This window comes from Phoca vitulina, unplaced genomic scaffold (genome assembly GCF_004348235.1).
Source record: "Phoca vitulina isolate PV1807 unplaced genomic scaffold, GSC_HSeal_1.0 scaffold31, whole genome shotgun sequence".
NCBI lineage: Eukaryota > Metazoa > Chordata > Mammalia > Carnivora > Phocidae > Phoca > Phoca vitulina.
In genome coordinates this window covers 14009550-14031890 of record NW_022589734.1, presented here as the reverse complement: position 1 = coordinate 14031890, position 22341 = coordinate 14009550, and the positions used below count along the sequence as shown (strand labels likewise).

At 35.5% G+C, this 22341-nt stretch overlaps 1 protein-coding gene across 1 annotated transcript in view; it reads left to right on the top strand.

Annotated features, from left to right (window-relative positions):
* Positions 1 to 22341, top strand: part of RANBP9 (RAN binding protein 9) — a 90802-nt gene that overhangs the window by 29990 nt on the left and 38471 nt on the right. The window contains exons 3-4 of the mRNA XM_032424985.1: positions 20589 to 20641; positions 21546 to 21713. Of these exons, the coding sequence (XP_032280876.1) occupies positions 20593 to 20641; positions 21546 to 21713 (217 nt within the window). The 5' untranslated portion in view covers positions 20589 to 20592. The remainder of the gene's footprint in view (positions 1 to 20588; positions 20642 to 21545; positions 21714 to 22341) is intronic.

Below are 22341 nucleotides of genomic sequence, written 5' to 3'. Positions count from 1 at the left end.
CTCCTAACTCCTGGCAACCACTGATGTGTTCTCTATTCCTGTATTTTTTTTTTTTTTTGAAACCAGAATGCATAAATGTAACCCTCTGAGTAAGGCTTTCTTTTCAGTCAGCATGGTACATTTGAGATTCGTGTGGATAGTCCAGTGTATCAGTAGTTCATTCTTTTTTTGGTAAACTCTCCCCCATTTTGTTATTCTATTATGTCTACATGTTGTAGAAAGCACATAGTATTTGCATACACAACTCTGTTACCTCATCATTCAGTGTTAGTTACAAATGCAGTATGTTTAATACTCTGTACCAGGCCTTAGGCCAAAGCTTCTCTTAGGGTTTTATTTGGTCATTCTTTTTTTTTTTCTTTGGTCTTTTTTGGTCATCTGAAGATCATTCTTTCCTCGAGAACTCAGGAAGAGCTCGTGGGAACAATATTATTTAAGTCCTTTCTGGTTCATAACTGTTTGTGACCAATACATCCATTTTATTTGAAGGTTTGACTGGATATAAAATCCCTGGCGTATATTTTTTTGAGCTCCATAGACTTGGATGTGAAGTAAATTCATTGTTAAAGTCTTATGCCATCTCTTTTTCCTTATAAGAAAATTGGTCTTGGGGCACTTGGGTGGCTCAGTTGGTTAAGCATCTGACTCTTGCTCTCAGCTCAGGTCTTCATGTCAGGGTTGTGAGTTCAAGCCCCACGTTGGGCTCCATGCTGGGTATGGAGCCTACTTTAAAAAAAAAAAAAAAATTGGTCTTTCACTTGGATGGCCAAAAGATTTTTCTTTAAAGAGCTGGTACTGAATAGATCTTGGTGTTAACTTCTGTGTATGGCCTTAAATGATAATTGCAGGTCTTCTTTTATTTCAGAAAGTTTACTTGTATGATAATTTTCAGTATTCTGTTCCATTACATAGGTTTCTTTTTGGGGGACTCTAATTACGTCATATGCTGGATCTTCTTTGCCTAACTTCTATATCATTTCTTCACAAAACCTTTTACTTTTCTTCTTTGTTTACTTAGAAAATTTTCTCTGTTCCATCTTTTTCTATGGGGACTGTTCACTCTTATGTTCTGTTTTGTCTTCACTTCTCATACAATTTTTTCTTCTAGTTCTTATATGATACAAGTAAAAACACTATTATTCTACTTATCTGTGTTATAAATTGGAGACTTCCTATTAAAAAGTCTTGAAGAGGGGCACCTGAGTGGTTCAGTTGGTTAAGCATCTGCCTTCAGCTCAGGTCATGATCCCAGGGTCCTGGGATCAAGTCCCTCATTGGGTTCCCTCTGCCCCTCCCTCTCCGCTCTTGCTCTCGCTTTCTGTCTCTCAAATAAATAAAATCTATAAAAAGTCTTAAAGATCCAATGTAAATTTTAAGTTCTAACACTTGTGAAGAGAAAGGTTATTGCTGAAAAATCAATAAATTATACCACAGTCTGCATAGTTTTGTAGGTGCACCTTACTTGGTATGATGGGTAGTACCTGTAAAGTTTATAAAATTGAAATGTGAAGCAATTTCTTTTTTTTTTTTAATTTTATTTTTAAGCAATCTCCACACCCAACATGGGCCTCAAACTCAGAACCCCAAGATCAAAAGTCGCATGTTTTACCAACTGTGAGCCAGCCAGGTGCCCCAGAAATGTGAAGCAATTTCTTATTAACTTATTTTTATGATTTGGAATTGCCGCTGTTTATTGTTCATCAATTTTTCAGGGACATGCTGAAAAGTAAGAATTTAAAGTATGGAGTACAATATAAAGAATTGATTTTGTTAGCCAGATATTTCACTTTATTAATAGAGTCATAATTTAGTGCCTGTGAGGTGAAAGGATTTTTTTATACATAAAATGTGATAAATTATTTTCCTTTATGTTTAACACTATAACAGGCTACTTTAAAAAGTCAGGAAACCAAGTTATGTTTATTTGTTGTTGTAATTAACTACAAATGTGATTCCTTGACAAAGAGTTATTGGAGAAACTCTCGAACTAGTATTCTGCTTTCATGGATCTTCAAGTTTTATTGTCTTAATTATTATTTAAAAGGCAGGATAAATGAATAGGTACTTGAAGGCTGTTTTCGTAAGCATAGCCACTCCTTAATTTAAGGTACTGTTTATTTTTTATTTATTTTTAAAAAGATTTTGTTTATTAGAGCGAGCGAGAGAGCTCGAGTGGGGGGTGGGTGTAGGGGCAGAGGGAGAGGGAGAAGCAGACTCCCCGCTGAGCAGGGAGCCTGATGTGGGGCTCAATCCCAGGACCCTGGGATCCTGACCTGAGGCGGAGGCAGATGCTCAACCAACTGAACCACCCAGGCGCCCCCGTACTGTTTATTTTTATAGCTCTTTTAGAGGTAATGGGAGAAATACGCATCTCAGAGGTTGATATATATTATTGTGGACTTTCCAGAGGCAGGTATTAGAGCCTGTTCTGTTTTCCAGGATCCTTCTGCTTTAGGAGGAATGGGGGAAGGGTAGTACTGTATAAAGAAAGAGAGATGTAGCTGCTTTGCTGTCAGTTGAGGATTGGAATTGGAACAAAATTTTGCATCACAGAGAAGAAATCAGAATGCTCTAGGTTTGAATAGTAGTATTGTGGATAATTATTTCCATTTTCCTTCACTTCTAGATTTCTAACCTTAATTCTGTTAGCTCAGATAGTCATCTACTGATTATTACTTAATTTGTAATATTTTAGATACTCCTATTCTTGAATCACTTTTGTATGGTAATAGTGGCTGTTCCAGGAATGTACATGTTGGATGTGGTACGGTGAAGTTGTTACAACTGCAGGAGGAAACAAGAACAAGGCTTGGAAGGACGTTTATTATACTCACAGGTCCTAGAGAGGGAGGCCCCACCTGCCACGAAGGGCCCCAGGGGAAGTGTACCGGGTTTTGGTCAGGCGGCAGAAGACAGGAGTAAGGGAAAGGCCTAGGTCAGAGCCTTTCTTGGGGTTCCCAAGGGAAGGGCAAAGCAGGGCCAGACTGAACAGTTTAGGAGGAGCCAGTTTGAAGGAATTGGGAAGGCTTTGGGCTGTTGTGGTGGTCTCTGACTCTGGGATGATTTCGGTCAGGGGAAATACTGGCATGATAGTGTGTGTGAAAGTGAGATAAGAGGCCAGCCGGGGCTGCGGACTCGGGATTGGCTGGTTTGTATGTGAGAGATGCTCCAGGCCAGGTCCTTGGCCAGCAAACTTTTTAAGATGTTCAGGACATCATATGAAATACAGACAATAAAAAGCATGACTAGTTTAATGGTCAAGTGAAGTTTCATATGTTTCTTTTCTCATAATTTCTGATGTGTTCATAATCTTTCAGAACCTTAGCTCTCTAGACAGTTGTTGTCTTTTTGTTTGCTTTTTTGGTAAGTTCTAAACTGACTTGATTAGTGATTGTTTTTTAACCCTGAAATACGCATCTTTTAAAAACCTGATTGAAGTATTTTCACAAGAACATCTGCAGCTTTTGATGAAATGTTTTTGGTTTAATTTTATAGCACTACTATATCAATCAACAATTGGGTGTATATCTGCAGTTTACTTTTAATGGTTGAAAGTAGTTATGTTTTTTCTTTCACATAAAGAAGTGGATATATGTTCATATCTTTTACACAGGCTTAAGATTGGTAGCTTATGGGGAGCGCCTGGGTGGCTCAGTGGGTTAAGCGTCTGCCTTTGGCTCAGGTCATGATCCCAGGATCCTGGGATCGAGCCCCACGTTGGGCTCCCTGCTCAGTGGGGGAGTCCGCTTCTCCCTCTACCTCTGCTCCTCCCCCCTGCTTGTGTTCTCTCTCACTCTTTCAAATAAATAAAATCTTAAAAAAGATCGGTAGCTTGTGGATTACAGATAAGTGTCGTAAATTTCTATATATAGAAATAGATATACGTACACCAATGTATCTTGAAGCAGTAATTCTCTTTTGGTGCTCTTAATTTAAGAGTCTTATTATATTCATTATGCGATCTGACAGAAATAAGACATTTCACTTCAAAAGGTGTTAAGTAATTTTCAAGTCTTGTAAGACAAAAAGATCCTTCTTGAACCTAGAGTAACAAGAAGAAACTACTCAGAATTTGAAATTTTAAAATTAGGCACCAAACAAGCAATTTGATTGGTTACCATTATACCCACTAGATAATGCTTACTGAACAGCTAACATTTAGTGTAATATGAAATTTTCTTTATTTCTGAAATTCATGAACACTTTTGTTAAGAAGTCACATTGATAAAATTGCTTCTGAGTTTCAAATAAGGCATTGGTTAAATGAATTACTGTAATTAAGATTAAATCTTAAGATTAAATTAAATTAAAATCTAACTGTAATCCTATATGACACAAATGTCTAGTTCACCAGTCTTTTTGAAGCTGCCAAAAGTTGAATTATTTCACTCAAAAGGGTCGTATTTGCCCTTTAAAAAATAACGTCACTTTACATTTCTAGGAAAAGTACACACTGTTTCCTAACATGCTTTCCTCCTCTATTATTGTGTGATATCTTTACGTTTTATTACTTTTTTTTTTATAGCAGCATTGATAATAACCACATAGATGTGTTTTGTTTGAGGCACTGGGGATTCTCGCAGGGCCTGCTCAAGTTTGCTGGCTTCTCTGTTGCGGGCTGTCTCTTCCTCTAGCCGCTGCTCGAGGGCCTTCCTGAGATGGGGACGCCAGTGCTCCCTGTTTTAGTATATGCGTATAAAGTGATCTGTTACTTTCCTTTATTGTTACACATACAGGTTAGCCTTGGCTTTTTTTTTTTTTTTTTAAGATTTTATTTGTCAGCGAAAGAGCACAAGAAGGGGGAGCAGAGGGAGAGGGAGAAGCAGGCTCCCCGCTGAGCAGGGAGCCCAATGCGGGACAGCCTTGGCTTTTAAATAATATAAACAGCCCTGCATTTTAAGTAATGTACAGTAAAATTTACTTTTTGTTTGTTTGTACAGTTCTGTGAGTTTTGACAAAGGCAGAGTCCTGCAGCCACTACCACCATCATGATATAAAACAATTTCGTCACTCCCCATACTCCCCTAACAGGGAATGACCAGTAATCTTCTCTACACTGGTGACTCCTGAGAGCCACTGACCCATTCTCCTCCCTCAGTGGTTTTCTTTTTTAGAAATGGCATATGAATGGAATTGTATCATATGTAATCTTGGAGCTGACTGCTTTCTTTTAGGGTATTACATGTGATATTAATCCACACTGATGCTTGTAGCAGTAGCTTGTTGCTTTTCATTACTGAGGTAGTATTCCATTGTCAGCTTGTACCACGGTTTGTTCATCCCTTCACCAGCTGAAGGACTTTGTGTTGTTGATATGTTATTAAGAGTGCAGCTGCCGTTAAGTATTTGCAAACAGGTTTTTGTGTGAACATTTTTTTCACAATATTTTTAAGCATACTATATATTAAGGATAATTCTTTATTATGTATGTTGGAATATTTCTCCTAACTTGTTTGCCCTTTGTATTTATTTATGGTGTTTTTCCCCCTAAATAGTGGGCTTTGGTTTTTAGGACAGTTTTAGATTTACAGAAAAATTAAAGCAGATAGTACAGAGAATTACTATATACCCCTCCCTCCCCCAGTTTCTCCTATTAACATCTTGCATTAATGTACATTTGTTATAATTGATAAACCAATATTGATATTATTAACTAAGATTCTTAGATTACATTAGGGTTTACTCTTTCTATTGTACAGTTCTGTGGGGTTTGGCAAATGCATAGTATCATCTATCCACCATTGCAGTGTTCGTACAGAATAGTTTCGCTGCCCTAAAAATCCCCTCTAGTTCCATCTGTTCATCCTTCCCCCTTTTACCCTCCATCTCCATACTCCTGGCAACCACTGATCTTTTTTCTGTCTCTGTAATTTTACCTTTTCTCGAAGGTTATAATTGGAATCATATGGTATGTAGCCTTTCAAACTGACCTCTTTGCACTTGGCAATATGCATTTAAGATATTCTTCCATGTCTTTTCATGGCTTGATAGATTTTTCTTTGTGTCACTGAATAACAATACTCCATTGTATGGATGTATTACAGTTTTTATCCATGCACCTATCAAGGGACATCTTGGTTACTGCCAGTTTTTAACAGTTATGAACAATAACTCTTATATACGTGCACGTGCAAGCTTTGTCTGGACATAAGGTTTCGGCTCATTTGGGTAAATACCTAGGAGTGTGATTGCTGGAGCAGAAGGTGGTCTGTCTTGGTGAATGCTTTTGTGAATTTGAGAAGAATGTGTATTCTGCTGTTACTGGCACAGAATAGAAGTATTCTATCAATGTCAGTGAAATCCAGCTGATGGATGGTGCTTTGAGTTTGACTACATCCTGACTTACTTTCTGCGTGCTGTGTCTGCCAGTTAATAATGCAAATTTGTTGATTCTCCAGTTATAATAGTGGATTTGACTGTTTTTCTTTGCAGTTCCATCAGTTTTTGCCTCACAGCTTTTGACACTCTGTTATAAGGTGAACGAACATAATAAGGATTATTATGTCTTCTTTGAGAATTGATTCTTTATCATTATGAAATGCTTCTCTTTAATTCTGGTAATTTTTCTTGTTAAATCTGCTTTGAAATTAATATGGCTAGTCCTGCTTTCTTTTGATAAGTATTTATTAACATGATATACCTTTCTCCATCCCTTTACTTTTAATCTGTGTCTTATTTATTTATTTATACTTATTTTATTAATATATATTATTTGTTTCAGGGATCTGTGTCTTTATATTTAAAGTGAGTTTCTTGTAGATGACATAGACTTAGGCCTTGTGTTCTTATCCAGTCTGTCGGTTTAACTGGTAAATTAGACCTTTCACATTGAAAGTGACTATTGTAACTGGGTTAATGTCAGCATTATTGGTAATTGCTTTCTGTTCATCGCATTTGTTCCTTGTTGCTTTATTTTTTTAGATCTGTTTTCTTCCTTCTCTGGTTTTAATTGAACATTTTTTATGATTGCATTTTCTCTCCTGTTTTAAGATACCAATTATACTTCTTTTTAAAATTTTATTGGTAGTTGCCCTAGAGTTTGCAGTAGACATTTTTAATGAATACAAGTCCCTTTTCAAATAACACTTTACCATTTTACAGGTAGTGCAGCAGGTGCTTTATAACAGATTATAATCAATTTTTCCCTCCCTTCTCATGTACTATGGCTCTCATTTCACTTATCCATAAACTATAGTTGCCTAATTCATTGTTACTGTTATTATTTTCAACAGTTAAGATCAATTCAGAATAAGAAGAATGAAAGATCTTACTTTATCTTCATTTATTCCTTGTCTTTTTCTTTATGTAGATCTGAGTTTCTATCTATACTTTTTCCTTCTCTCTGAAGAACTTTTAATATTTCTTTTGCCTGAGAAGTCTTTATTTGTCTTTAACTTTTGGAGGATAATTTTGCTGGATACCGAATTCTAGAATAGTTTTTTCTTTCAACACTCAGATATTTCACTCCATTGTCATCTTGCTTGCATGGTTTCTGGGAGGAAGTCTGATGTAATTCTTAACTCTCTTCCTTAAAGGTAAGTTTTTGTTTCGTTTTGTCCTTTATTTCAAGATTTTCTTTTTGACTTTCTGAAATTTGAATATAAGCCTAGGTGCTGATGTTTTGGAATTTATCCTATTTAGTGTTCTCTGAGCTTTCTGAAATTTTGGTTTCATGCCTGTTGCTAATTTTGGAAAAATTCCCAGCCATTATTACTTAAAATACCCAAGTTTCTTTTTTCTTCTTATGGTATGCCCATTATGTGTATGTTATACCTTTCATAATTGTCCTGCAGTTCTTGTATGTTCTGTTCTGATTTTTTTCATTCCTTTTTTTCTCTTGGCATTTCAGTTTGGGAGGTTTTAATTAACATATCTTCAGGCTCACTGATTGCTTCTCCAGTTGTGTTTAGTCTAATGATGAAATCATCAAAAGCATTTTTGTGGTAGTGTTTTTAACTTCTAGCATTTAAAAAAACTATTTTTCATAGCTTAGTATATTAATAACAGTTATCTTAAATTCTAGTTTGATGATTCCAGAATCTCTGTCTTATCTGAGTTTGGTTATGATGCTTGATTTGTTTCTTCAGAATGTACTTTTCTTACTTTTTAGTAGTCAGTATAATCTTTTTTTGAAAATTTTATGTGATTTATTGGGTAATAGGAACTTAGGTAAATAGATCTTTAGTGTGAAGTTTTAGAATCTGGCTAGGAGTCAAATTGTGTTTAATGTTTGCTTGGTGTGTATATTGTTTGATGGTGTCAGAGGCTTCATTTTTCTCAGGTTTCCTTGTTTTTGTTTTCACTATTATTTGTGGTTTCCCTAGAAACTCCTAAAATAGAGTCTGTGTCTTGTACCTCTCTAAGTTGTAATCTGTTATTATACTATTATACTAGAACTTTGCTGATGTGATAAGGTCCCGGGGAAAGGAAGTGTTCTATAATTTTATGATTAAATCTCAGTTGTTATAGTGGAGTAGAGTTCCTTTCCTGTGAATTACAGAAGAACTTAGTCTTCCCTCCTTCCCCCTCTTTAGTCATGAAGGCTAACTGGAACTGGAGTTGTCTAAATGCCTTTTTCTAATTCCAAAAAGGTTCTGATAAAGTAGTTGCCTTGAAGGCAGGTGTTTGTTAAAGAGGACACATTGTGATTCAGTTAAGCTAAGCATCCAACTCTTTGATTTCAGCTCAGGTGGTGATCTCAGGGTTGTGAGATTGAGCCCTGCATGGGGCTGGGCGTGGAGCCTGCTTGGGATTCTCTCTGTCCCTCAGCTCTTCCCTCTCCACTCCCACCTCTGTCTCTCTGTCTGTCTGTCTGTCTGTCTCTCTCTCTCTCAAAAATAAATAAATAAAAGGAGGACACATTGCTCTGACCATATCTCAGAATGGTTACTTTTCCTCTTCCCATGCCCAAAACTGGAAGAAATCTTCCTCCTGGATGATAATCTGGCAGAGCTACTAAAGGTAAAACTCATGAATATATGTGGAGGCTTAAGACTGGGCCTTCAGGAGTGTTAAAGCTTCAAGCTAGTTTATACTCTGCCTTCAGGAATTCATCGTTATTTTTTCTGAAGTATTCTTACCAGTTACTTTTCTTCAGAGGCTCCTGCTCATGGTAAGCTCTGTAGCTTTATTTGTTCAACTTTTTTTTTCTTGTTGTGGGGAAGGAATGACAGATTCCAAGCTCTTTACATATTGGAGCTGAAAACAAAAGACCTCTTGTTTATGCTGTAATGAGAGTTTTATTGAGACATAATTCAGAATCATAAAATGTATCCTTAAAAGCATACAATTAGGTAGTTTTTAGTATGTTCACAGAATTGTGCAATCCTTACCACTATTTAATTTTAGAATTGATATACCACCTGAAAAAGAAATCCTGTACCCATTAGCAGTCACTTCTCCCAATCCTAGGCAATCACTTACCTGTTTTGTTTCTATGGATTTGCCTACACTGGGCGTTTTATATAAGTGGAATCATACAACATGTGTCCTTTGTTTTGTTTCCAGCTTATTTATCCTCCCCCCCTCAAAGATCCATCCATTTATTTTAGAGAGAGAGAGAGAGGAGGTAGGGAAGAGCAGAGGGGGAGAGGGAGAGAAGCAGATTCCTGAGAACAACCCCACAACCCTGAGATCAGAGATCAGGACCAGACCTGAGCCAAAACAAGAGCTGGACACTCAACTTAGCCACCCAGGCACTCCCTGGCTTATTTATCGTAACAGTGTTTTCAGAATTCATTCCTGCTGTAGCATATATCAGTATTCATTCCTTTTTGTTCCCAAATAATGTTCCATTGTAAGGATATGTCACATTTTGTTTATCCATTCATCAGTAGGTAGAAATATGTTTTTGGCTATTATGAATGATGCTCTTACGAACATTTGTGCAGCGTTTTTGTGTGGATATGTTTTCATTTCTCCTGGATAGATGCCAGGAGTTGAATTGGTGGGTCATAAACTATGATTACCATTTCAAGTAACTGCCAGTTTTCCAAAGTGACTGCACTGTTTTTCATTGTCACCAACTGTGAAAATTCTAAATGCTCATTCTTGACAATACGTGTATTCTTGATTCTAGTCCTCTTAGGGTGTGTGAAGTGAAATCTCATAGTGGTTTTGATTTGCATTTCCCTAATGACTAATGATATTGAGCAACTTTTCATGTACGTACTGGCTATTTTCTTTGGAGAAATGTCTATTCAGGTCCTTTGCACATATTTTAATTGGATTTTCTTTTTGCTAAATTGTAAGAGTTGTTTATGTATTCTGGATAGAAATCCCCTAACAGCTATATGATTTGCGTATATTTTCTCCTGTTTCAAATTCCTTGACAGTATTCTTCAACACACAAAAGTTTTATAATTTTATGAAGTCTAGTTTATCTTTTTGTTGTTGTTACTTGTGTTTTTGGTGTAATATCTGAGAAACTGTTGCCTAATCCAAGGTTATGAAGATTTACTCTGGTGTTTTTGTCTAAGAGTTTATACTTTTTAGCTTTTCCTCTTAGTTTTCTAGTCCATTTTAAGTTAATTTTTATATATGGTGTTGAGGTATTGCTTCACTTTCATTCTTTTGCATAGATACATCTAGTCCCAGCGTCAGTTGTTGAAGAGACTATCTTTCTTCCATTAGATTGTCTTGTTTCTCTTGTCCAGATCAATTGACCATAAACTTAAGGGTCAACTTCTAAATTCTTAATTCTGTTGCATTAATAAAAACATGTCTGTTTTTAAGCCAGTAATAATACATTCTCTTAATTATTTTAACTTTATAGTGAGTTTTAACATTGTGGAGTGTGAGTCCACCAAGTTTTTTTTTTTACAAGATTGTTTTGGCTCTCCTGGGCCCCCTGCATTTCCATATGAATTTCAGGATCAGTTTGTTAATTTCTGCAGGAAAGCAAGTTAGAATTTTGATAGGGATTGTCTTGTATCTCTAGATTAATTAGGACAGCATTAACAGTATTCTTCCAGTCCATGAACCTGGTTATCTTTACATTTATTTAGGTGTTCATTAATTTTTTTCAACAATGTTTTGTAGTTTTTAGCATTCAAGTCTTGCACTTTTTTTGTTAACTTTATTTCTAAGTATTTTAATCTTCTTGATTCTGTTGTAAATGGAATTGTTTTCTTAAATTCATTTTCAAATTGTTGCTAAAGAATAGAAATAAAACTGATTTAAGATTTTATTTATTTAGAGAGAGAGCACGCATGTGAGCATGGGGGAGGGGCAGAGGGAGAGGGAGAGAGAGAATCCCAAGCAGAGTCCTTGCTGAGCATGGGGCCAGTGTGGGGCTTGATCCCACTGCCCCGAGGCTGTGACCCGAGCCGAAATCAAGAGTCAGGCGCCCAACCAACTGAGCCACCTAGGTGCCCCAAAACTGATTTTTGCATATTGAACTTGGTATCCTGCAATCTTGCTGAACTTGTGTATTAGTTTTTTGGTAAGGATCCTTTAGGATTTTTTATATACAAAATTGTGTTGTATGTGAATAGAGGATGTTTACTCCTATCTTTACAATATGGATGCCTTTGCTTTTTCTTGCCTTATTGCTCAAGCTAGAACCTCTAGTCCTGTGTTGAATAGAAATGGTAAAAGAGGATGTCCTTTTCTTGTTTAGGGGGAAAGCATTTAGTCTTTTTACCAATAAGTATGATGTTAGCTATGGATTTTTGTAATAGATGCTTTTTACCAGGTGAGGAGGTTCCCTTTTATTCCTAAATTGTTGAGTGTTGTTATAAAGAAGGGATGATGGATTTTGTCTTGAATCTTTTTCTGTCAATGATCATGTTGCTTTTATTCTTTATTCTCTCAGTATGGTGTATTACATTGATCATGTTTCTAAACCAACCTGTATTTCTAGGATAAATTCCCCTTGGTCATGATGTATAATCCTTTTTGTGTGTTGCCAGATTTGGTTTGCTAGTTGAAGATATGAGCACATATATTCATAAAGATAGTTTTATTGTTTTCTTGTGGTGTCTTTGATTTTGACAGTAGGGTAATACTGGCTATGTAGGATTAGTTAGAAAGTGTTCCTAATTTGTGGGGAGGAGTCTGAGGATTGGTGATGATTTTTCTTTATGTTTGGTAGAATTCACCAATGAAGCCGTCTGAGCACAGCTTTTCTTTGTGGGAAGTTTTAAGATTGCTGTTCAGTTTTGGTAGTTTATGACTTTTAGGAGTTTGTCCATTTTAAGTAGGTTATGTAATATGTTGCTATATAGTTGTTCATAGTATTTTCTTATAATTATTTTTATTTTCTTAAAATCTCTTTTTTACTTTGGTAGTAATTACCATTCTTTTGTTCCCGATTTGATTAATTTGAGTCTTTTTTCCTCTTAGTAGAACCAACTTTTGGATTCATTGATTCTTTTGTTTTTCTGGTCTCTATTTCATTTATTTCTGCTCTAATCTTATTATTTCTTTCCCATTGCCTGCTTTGGGGTTACTTGGGTTTTGGGGGGGTTTTTTTGGTTTTTTGTTTTTTTTTATTTTATTGTCTAGTTTCTCAATGTAGAAAGTTGGATTATTAGAGATATTTCTTTTTTTTTTTTTTTTTTAAGATTTCATTTTTAAATAGTCTCTACACCCAGCATGGGGCTTGAACTCAACAACCCTGAGATCAAGAGTCGCACACTCTACTGACTGAGCCAGCCAGGTGCCCTGAGATATTTCTTTTTTTAAATATAGGCAATTGCAGCTATAAATTTCCTTCTAAATACTACTTTAGACTCATCCTGTAAGTTTTGATGTGTTCTGTTTTCATTCTCATTCATTTTTAAGTATTTTCTAATTTCCCTTGTGATTTCTTTGTATTTTTTAGTGTGTTGTTTAGTTTCCACATATTTGTGTACATTGAGATTTTTCTTGTTTGTAATTTCTGATTTAATTCCCTTGTGGTTGGAGATATACTGCTTATAATTTCAGTTATTTTAAATGTATTGAGGCTTGTTTTATGGCCTAATAGATCCTGGAGATTCTTCTGTGTGCTCTTTTTTTTTTTTTTTTTTTTTAAAGATTTTATTTATTTATTTGACAGAGAGAGAGACAGCGAGAGAGGGAACACAAGCAGGGGGAGTGGGAGAGGGAGAAGCAGGCTTCCCGCTGAGCAGGGAGCCCGATGCGGGGCTCGATCCCAGGACCCTGGGATCATGACCTGAGCCGAAGGCAGACGCTTAACGACTGAGCCACCCAGGCGCCCCGTCTTCTGTGTGCTCTTGAGAAGCGTGTCTCCACCATGGTTAGCAGAGAGTTCTACAGATGTCTGTTAGTTCTGTTTGGTTTACAGTTGTGTTCAATTTTGCGTTTCCTTGTTGATCTTCTGTCTAGTTGTTCCATCCATCATTCAAAGTGAGTTATTGAAGTTGTCAACTATTGTGAATTGTGTATTTTAATTCTTTGAGGTTTAGCTTTAAATAGGACTCTGTTGTTTGGTTTGTATTTGTATGTAATTTTTATGTCTTCTTGATGTATTGACTCTTTTATCATGATACATATGTTCTTTTGTTTTTAGTAACAACTTTTGTCTTAAAGTCTGTTTTGTCTGGAATTAGTATAGATGTCTAGCCTCTCATTTGATTACTATTTAGTATGTTTTTTTCCTTCCTTTTACTTTCATCTTGTTTGTATGTTCAAACCTAAAGTGTCCCCTGTAGAGTACATATCACTGGATCTTTTTCCAAAAAGGAAAAGACTATCCAGTGGATCTCTGCCTTTTGATTGGATGATTTTATCCATTTGCATTTATTCTCATTATTGATAACATAGTCCTTAAGTCTGCCATTTTGATATTTGTTACATGTGTTATATCTTTTTTTCTGCTCTTCCCTTGTTGCTTTCTTTTGTATGAATTAAATGTTTTCTAGTATACCTTTTAATTTCATTGTGGTTTCTTTTCTGTAGTTCTTGAGTTCCTTTTTTTTTTTTAATAAAGATTTATTTATTTATTTGAGAGAGAGTGAGTGAACAGGGAGAGGGGCCAGGGAGAGAGAATCCCAAGCAGACTCCCTGCTGAATGCAGAGCCCAGTGCAGGGCTGGATCCTAGAACCCTGAAATCATGACCTGAGCCACAACCAAGAGTCAGACACTTAACTGACTGAGCCACCCAGGTGCCCCTTGAATTATTTTCTTAGTGGTTGCTCTGGAGGATTACTCAGATAATATCTTAATTTGGATTGGTACAACTTAATTCCAATAGTATGTTAAATTTTGCTCCATAATATATCTATTTTCTTCCTTCTCCTTTTTGCTATTATTGTCATAAAATTATGTATGTATACAATTTAAACCCAAAATGTTATAATCACTGCTTTGTTTTTTAGATAGAAGAGAATTAGAAACAAGTCATTTGTACTGTCTTTTATGTTTATCTATGTAGTTATCTTTATTGATGTCCTTGCTTTGTGTGGATTTGAGTTACTATCTAGTTTTCTTTCTTTTCTGCTGTATTATTTCTTAATATGCAGGTTTGTTAGTGACAAATTTTCAGTTTTTGTTTAGTTGGGAATATCTTTGTTTCTCCATTTTTGAAGTATAGTTTTGCTCTGTATAGAATTCTTGCTTTACAGGCTTTTCTTTCAGCATCACAGTAGATCATCCCACTGCCTTCTGGCTTCCATGGTTTCTGATGAGAAGTCTGTTGTGTATCTAGTAGAGTAAAATAGCATTAACTATATAAAGCAATAACGGTGACATTCTTGTGGAGTGTGCAACATATAAAGAAATAACACATGGGACACCTGGGTGGCTCAGTCGGTTAAGTGCCTGCCTTCGGCTCAGGTCATGGTCCCGGGGCCCTGGGATCGAGTCCCACATCAGGCTCCTTGCTCAGCGGAGAGCCTGCTTCTCCCTCTGCCTGCAGCTCCCCCTTCTTGTACTCTCTCTCTCTCTCTGACAAATAAAATCTTAAGAAATAAAACATGACAACGGTAGCAAAAATGTGGGAAGAGGTCAACAGGCTTTAAAAAGTTTTGTGTTTTACATTGTCATCATGTGATAAATATACTAATCCAATCAAGGATATGTCAAAGATGCAGTTTTTAACACTTAAGGTATTCATTAATACAATAACCAAAATGTATAGCAAAAAGTTAACAAAGGTTAAATATAGAAAAATACAAAGAACATAGGAGAGGATGAATGGAGAGAACAGATGGGAAACTAATAAGCTTAGTAGACTTAAACCTAGCTGTAGTAGGAATTAAACTAAACTAGTCTTCTTAGTCTCTGTTATTTGATATTTGGTACAACCATAATTTTAAAAATGCTAATAAATGTAAAATTCGTAAATATCTGTATTGATATATTGATCTGAAAATTTTTTATGTCTTGTTTCCTTTGCTAAACACATAGTACCACAGTAATACATTTTTGCTCATGTGCTTTAAAAATCTTGGCACTCCCTCACTGCTGTTGAATTTGAGCTTGTTTTTATATATCCTGCACACCTCAAACATGTACCAACTGTGTTGGTTCCCTGTGTTGCAAGCCACACCCGTCCACATCTGCTGGGACAGATTTGCCCGTCAAGTAACTTTCCTTCCAGCACTTCACAATAACCCACAAGCTACAGTGCTGTGTCACCTGCTTCCCCAAGTAAACTTTAGGTCTTTTTCAGTGTAAAGTGCCATATTTATTGTAGTGTTTATGTGTTTTAAACAATTTAGCATGTGTAAAATGGTTCTTACTGAATTTGGGGGTTTTTTAAATTGGGTTCTTCTCTTTTTTAATGTGTTACTGATGGAGTTTGGGAATGCTGTGCTCTTAACCCCATTTTTCCCCATAAGCCCTGTGGTTTTTACTGCATGGTTTTGTATAGTGCAGTGAATTTAAGGACCTTAAATGTGATAATATAACATGAGTCCCGCTTTGGTTTGATAGAGATTTCATTTCACTCTCTTCTGGGCTTCATATATTCTTAGGAGAAATGCACAAGTGAGTATTCAGCTCAGTGTTCCTATGACAGTAAAATGTCTTTTTTTTTCCTGGCTGCTTTCAGTGTTTTTTAGTTTTCAGCAGTTCGATTGATTTGTGCCTAGGTGTGCTTTTCTTTGTATTTAACCTGCTGAGGTTTGCCATGCTTTTTGAATTTATAAATGTTTTTCTTTTCCCAAATCTGGGAAATTGTTCTCAAAATTTTTCACCCACTCTCTTTTTTTCCTTGTGGGACTCTGGTTACATGTATGTTAGACCTTTTGATGCTGCCTCAGGGGGCTCTCTTTTTTTCCCTTAATATTTTTTCTCTCTGTTCTTCACATTGCTCTGTCTTCATCTTTACTTACTTGTTTTGCTTTTTCCAGTGTGCCATTAAGTACATAAGTAGATGATTATTTCAGATATTTTTCAGCTCCAGAATTTTGGGTTTTTTTATTCTTTTTCTTTGTTGAAATCGCTATCATTTCATTCAGTACAAGCACATTTCCCTTTACATCCTTGAGCATTGTAACAACAGCTGCTTCAAAATTCTTTATATTTTAATTTCAAACACTTCATCATCTCAGAGTCATTCTCTTTTGTTTCTTTTCTCTTGAATGTGGGTGATGTTTTCCTGTGTCTTTATATGTAAAGTACCATTAATTGTATTCTAGCATGTTATATATGGGTTATAGATTTTAAAAGCAGTAGTATTTTTAAAGAATCTAGTTCTTTTTAGTTACATATTTCATCGTTTTTTGTGCTGATTATTGTGTCTTTGAGCCATGTATTTCTTCTGTTCTTTTTTTTTTTTCACTTGTCTTTCTACTGAAGCAGATCCTCAAATAGTTCTTTTGTGAGGTTCTGTGGATAGTAAGCTGTTAGCTTTTTAGTGTCTTAAAATACCTTATTTTGCCCTCATTTTCAGTGATACTTTATCTGGGCATTCAGTTCTAGGCTGGCAGTTCTTTACCCTTAGTACTTTGTGCCATTGTTTATTGTCATTAATGGTTTGTTTTTGTTTTTTTTTTGAGATAATCTGCCTTTTCTCTTCGGAAGCTTTTAGGATTATGTGTTGATATTCTACAGTGGGCCCACGTGAGAGTTTATTTTTATCTTCTTCAGTGTGGTATGCATTTTCAATTCAACAATATATTTTTCAGTTGTGGAAAATTAGCTAAATATCTCAATAAATATTGATGTTCGGCTTTAACTTTCAGTGCTAATGGTTCCTTTTTTAAAATGTCCTCTTTGTCTTAGTGTCCACTTGTTCATGTCATCTAGAATGCATTCATGTTGTGGTTGTATATTTCCTTGGCCTTCTGTGTATTTGGTGTATTTTAGAATTTTGCTTCTGTAGTCTCATTTTGATTGGGAAATTTAAAGGATTTCTTCATTTTGTTTATCTTTTTCTATACTTACTTCTCTTTATTACGGTTTGTACTTTCTAACACCTGGGCCTGCAAACTAAAAGCAGGTGTACGTTAGAGTTTTCAGGTTCTTTTTCAAGGTGAATTAGCAGCCTTGCCAATTCAGTCACTGATCTGTTCGACTGCTTTGTTCCGTATTAGTCAAGAGACTTCTACATCTCTTAAGTAGACTGCAGTGTCCAACAAGCTTTAGCCAAGGCAACAGGTGGTATAAGCATTTCCTTATCTTCTTTCAGGAGCCTATCTGAAAGCCAGTTTTTGGCTTTAAGCAGCGAGCATGGCCCCTGTTCCTCTTGTGGAGCATGTTTAGTCCTTGTGTCCTCAGAAGGGCAACCTCGTAGCCATTCACGAGTGCTCAGAGACACAGAGCTTTACAAGTCCCTAGCTGTATCCCTGCTCACAGCTTTGTATTTCTTCTCCTCCAAGACTTGAATCTTGTACCTTCTTAAGTCTATCCCCCCCAGTACTTAAGTTTGGAACAGAGGGGCTGAACTAAAATACACACTTAATAAATCTTTTTGACTAGGTATCTGAATGTTGTTTCTTGATGTTTTGTCACTCTTGTTTTACTTGATACCTGCTACTGATAGAAATACTGCTTTTGTGAGTTCAGCTCACTTGGAGTTTTACTATCTAGTAGGGCAAACACGAAGTTACTTTTCTTTTTGAAAATATTTTTCTTGATTAAAATTCTGTATTTTTACATCTGAACTTTAAAATCATTTTCTAGTTTTGAAAATTTATTGGGAATCTTAAGTCTTATTACATGCATATATTAATTTTGGAAAGATAGTCTTTTTTTGTATTGTCAAGTTATCCAGATACATAGTATATCCATTTATTTACATCTTTTTATATATTGTTTTTATGCCTTACTTGAGATTCCTGTTTTATGATTTCTATAGTTTTGTGACTGGTATATTTACACTACTTTTTGTCCTCTACTTAGTATTACTAGAAGAGACATTTAAATTTCTTTTTTTTTTTTTATCCAGTCACTTTGCCAAAAAACTTAATTACACTTGACCTCTGAACAATACAGGTTTGATCTGCATGGGTACACTTATATGCACATTTTTTCCAGTAAATACAGTACAGTGCTATAGATGTATTTTTCTTATGATTTTCTTAACATTTTCTTTTTTCTTCCTTATGACCTTATTCTAAGAGTATGGTATATAATATACATAATCTGCAAAATTCGTGTCAGTTCACTGTTCGTGTTATCCATAAGGCAGTCAAAAGCAGACTATTAGTAGTTTGGGTTTGTTTTTTGTTTTTTGTTTTTAATTTCATCCATCTGAGAGACATGGAGAACACAAGTGGGGGGAAGGGGCAGAGGGAGAGAGAAAGAAGCAGACTCCCCGCTGAGCAAGGAGCCTGATGCCAATGCTGGGCTCAATCCCAGGGCCCAGAGATCATGACCTGCGCTGAAGGCAGATGCTTAACTGACTGAGCCACCCACGCGCTCCAGTAGTTACGTTTTGGGGGAATCGAGTTATACATGGATATTTGACCACGTGGGAGTCAGCACCCCAGCACCCCCCCTGCATTGTTATAGGGTCAACTGTAATTCTAAAAGCTTTTAGTAGTTTCTGTAGTTTTCTATGTATATAATCATGGCAACTATAAATAAAGATTATTTTGTATCTTTTAATATTATACTAGTTATTTGTTTTCATTATATTATTAAATTATATTAAATCATTAAATTATTAAATTCATTATATTAAATAAATTATTAAATGTTATTAAATCATATTATAAATTAAAATAATGTTTAACAGTTATAGACAATTCCATGTCCTGATTTTAATGGAAATGGCTTCAGTGTTTACTGTTGAATATCTTGCCGTATTAGATTTGGAAAAAAGTGTGTCATATTTTAGTTTCCTTTTATTTTGCTTGAGTTTTTATTAAAGTGGTAGCTGAGGGGCGCCTGGGTGGCTCAGTCAGTTAAGCGGCTGCCTTCAGCTCAGGTCATGATCCTGGGGTCCTGGGATTGAGCCCCATGTCAGGCTCCCTGCTCAGCAGGGAGTCTGCTTCTCCCTCTGCCCCTGCTTCTCCTCCTGCTCATGCTCACTGCTCACACTCTGGGTGTGTGTGTGTCTCTCTCTCAAATAAAATCTTTAAAAAATAAATAAAAATGGTAGCTGAAATTTATCAAGTGCCATTTTAACTCTTGATGCAATCATAGTCAGTCAGCCTTTCACAAACTGGATTCACTTTATTCTTTTATTTAGTTGGTGGCTTTTCTTTTTCTTTTCTTTTTGCATCAGTACTTAGAAGTGTATTGCTTTATACTCTTCCCACTTTTCAGCTGTCTTTATTAGGTTTTATTAATATTTTATATGCTTTTAAAAATGAATCACATACCTTAATAATTACTTTTTCCTTTTATATTTCTTTTTTTGGAGGTAATTTTGTTCTTTGAGTTTGATAAATTAAAAACTAAGAGTCCCATGTTTAATTTCATTTTGTCATTTTGCCAAACTCTGAGAAAACCAGTACATGGATACCATACAATACATACTTTTAAGTGTAATTTTATTAAATATTTCAGATGTTTTTATATGAATTTGACATTTTTTCCAAATATATATCCATGTCCCTTTTTTTGTGGTCTAGATTATTACTGTGTCTTTTTGGAAATAAAATAGTTTCCTAATTATTGTTTCTTTTTTCTTCCACAAGTCCCCCTACACTTTTTATTAGAAGTCTTTTTTTTTTTTTTTTTTTAATTTTATTTATTTGACAGAGAGAGAGAGCACAGGCAGGGGAAGTGGGAGTGGGAGAGGGAGAAACAGACTACCCGCTGAGCAGGGAGCCTGATGCGGGGCTTGATCCCAGGACCCTGAGATCATGACCTGAGCCGAAGGCAGTGGCTTAACCAACTGAGCCACCCAGGCGCCCCTTTATTAGAAGTTTTAATCCTAAATACTAAAGTGTAGATAAGTTGAAAGGTTTTTAAGTCGTAAGTAGAGTGCATAATTTTTACTAGTACTTTGGGTGTATTTATGAATGAGAACTATAGGAATTTACTGTGAATTTGGGTTTTATTGTTGCTTAATATTGCCTTTTTTGCTGTTTAATGAATTGTAAAACTTGTAGCTGTCTTGTGAGTTTCAACTTGGGTTGGGTTTTGATACGTTTCAGAGTATTTGGTAATTTTTACATACATGGTTATAATAACCTGCTTTTCTTCTTCTCCCCCCCCCCCCCCCCCTTTTTTTTTTTAACAGTTACATGGGAATTGGTCTTTCTGCTCAAGGTGTGAACATGAATAGACTACCAGGTACTTGTAATTGAATTATAGTACTGTCTTATGACTACATCTTTCTGGCTAAAAATTTGAAGTAATAATTTGAAATCGTTAAATACATTGATTTTTCTGTGGTTTTAATCCCTTATGTTACAAGTTCAAAGTGGAAGCCAAGTGGTTTTTAAAAATTTAAATTTTGTGCTATTTAGCAAAACTTAACGTCTACCATGCATTTTTTTTGTTTTATGTCTTTGCTTGTTTTGGTATTTTAACTTCCATTACATAGTCATTATCAACTATTTTAAATATTTTAATGTTATTGATTCTCTTTGCTACCCAGCACATTCCTGGCTTTTAACCTGTTTTCATTTGTTTAATATTCTGGGAATGTAGGCTGACAGTAAAAGTAAACCAAGGAAGGTGTCAGTTGAGATGGCAGAACTGTTTCCCAAAACCATTAATCAGATGAAAATGATTCTTGGATTATATTTTCTGGTACTCTTTTTGCTAATGGTAAAAATTAATTTTGGGGGAAACTTTTTGAAAATAGAAAAATCTTCTGTTTTATATTAAACTGTGTGTGTGTGTGTTTAAATCAAAGCAAAATTCCTTTGGTCTGTTAGCAAAGGAAATATGCATGGAAAATGTGTCTTGCGGGTTTTTTTGTGTTTTTTTTTTTTTAACGGTAGGAGCCTTCTTTAATACATGTTTTAGTCTTCTGTGTGGCAGATTTATTTTCCTTAATGTTGTAAACAGTATTTTAATGTAGAAATCATGTGGTGTAATTGTTGGAAATTTAAATGTACATTTGGGAATTTTATCTTTGTGCTGTCATCTATTGTACTACTCTTGCTTATCTTGTCATAATCTTAGTGAATAGCTCTAGTACAGAGGAACCTTACTTTTCATTGTAAATATACTGGAACTTTCTCTTTAGGCTGGGATAAACATTCATATGGTTATCATGGGGATGATGGACATTCATTTTGTTCTTCTGGAACGGGACAACCTTATGGACCAACTTTTACGACTGGTGATGTCATTGGCTGTTGTGTTAACCTTATCAACAATACCTGCTTCTACACCAAGAATGGACATAGTTTAGGTACTAAGATACTGTATTGCATGTAAAATAATCAAATATTGTGATTATTGTACTTACAGCATGGTAGTCACATTCATTATGTAGTCCTCGATTATAAATACATGCCTCTGGACATTATTTCTTTGTTTTTTCCAGGTGGAAGTTGAAGAAATGGTGAAAATTTGTGTTCTGTGAAAGTCATGTTGTATCACATGTATGGGAATAACTGTGAAAATAATCCCCATGCTCACCTATTTATTCTAGTAATAGAAATGCTAAGTGTTTTCTGCTTTGAGTAAAACACTAAACACTTCATAGTATGACTGAATCCTCTAGGTAACAGGTACTAAGAGAAAATGGCTGTCAGTTTTCAGTGTAGTATGGGGTAATAAAGAAGGAAAGGCTTGATACTATCAACCAGACGAAAGGCATTTGACCTACTCAAAGGGCAGGCCTGCTAACAGTGGTGCAGAATGGAGCAGAACTCAAACCATAACAGCAAAATTTTTAAGGATAAAAGACAGATGGTGAATAAAAAAGTAAATTAATGAAAACATAAAGAAGCGTAGCCATTCTAAGACTAGTAGAAAATTGGGCTTTTTAGTTGCACATGTACCCGTAGCATTTCAAATTGAGAATTGTGTGTGGT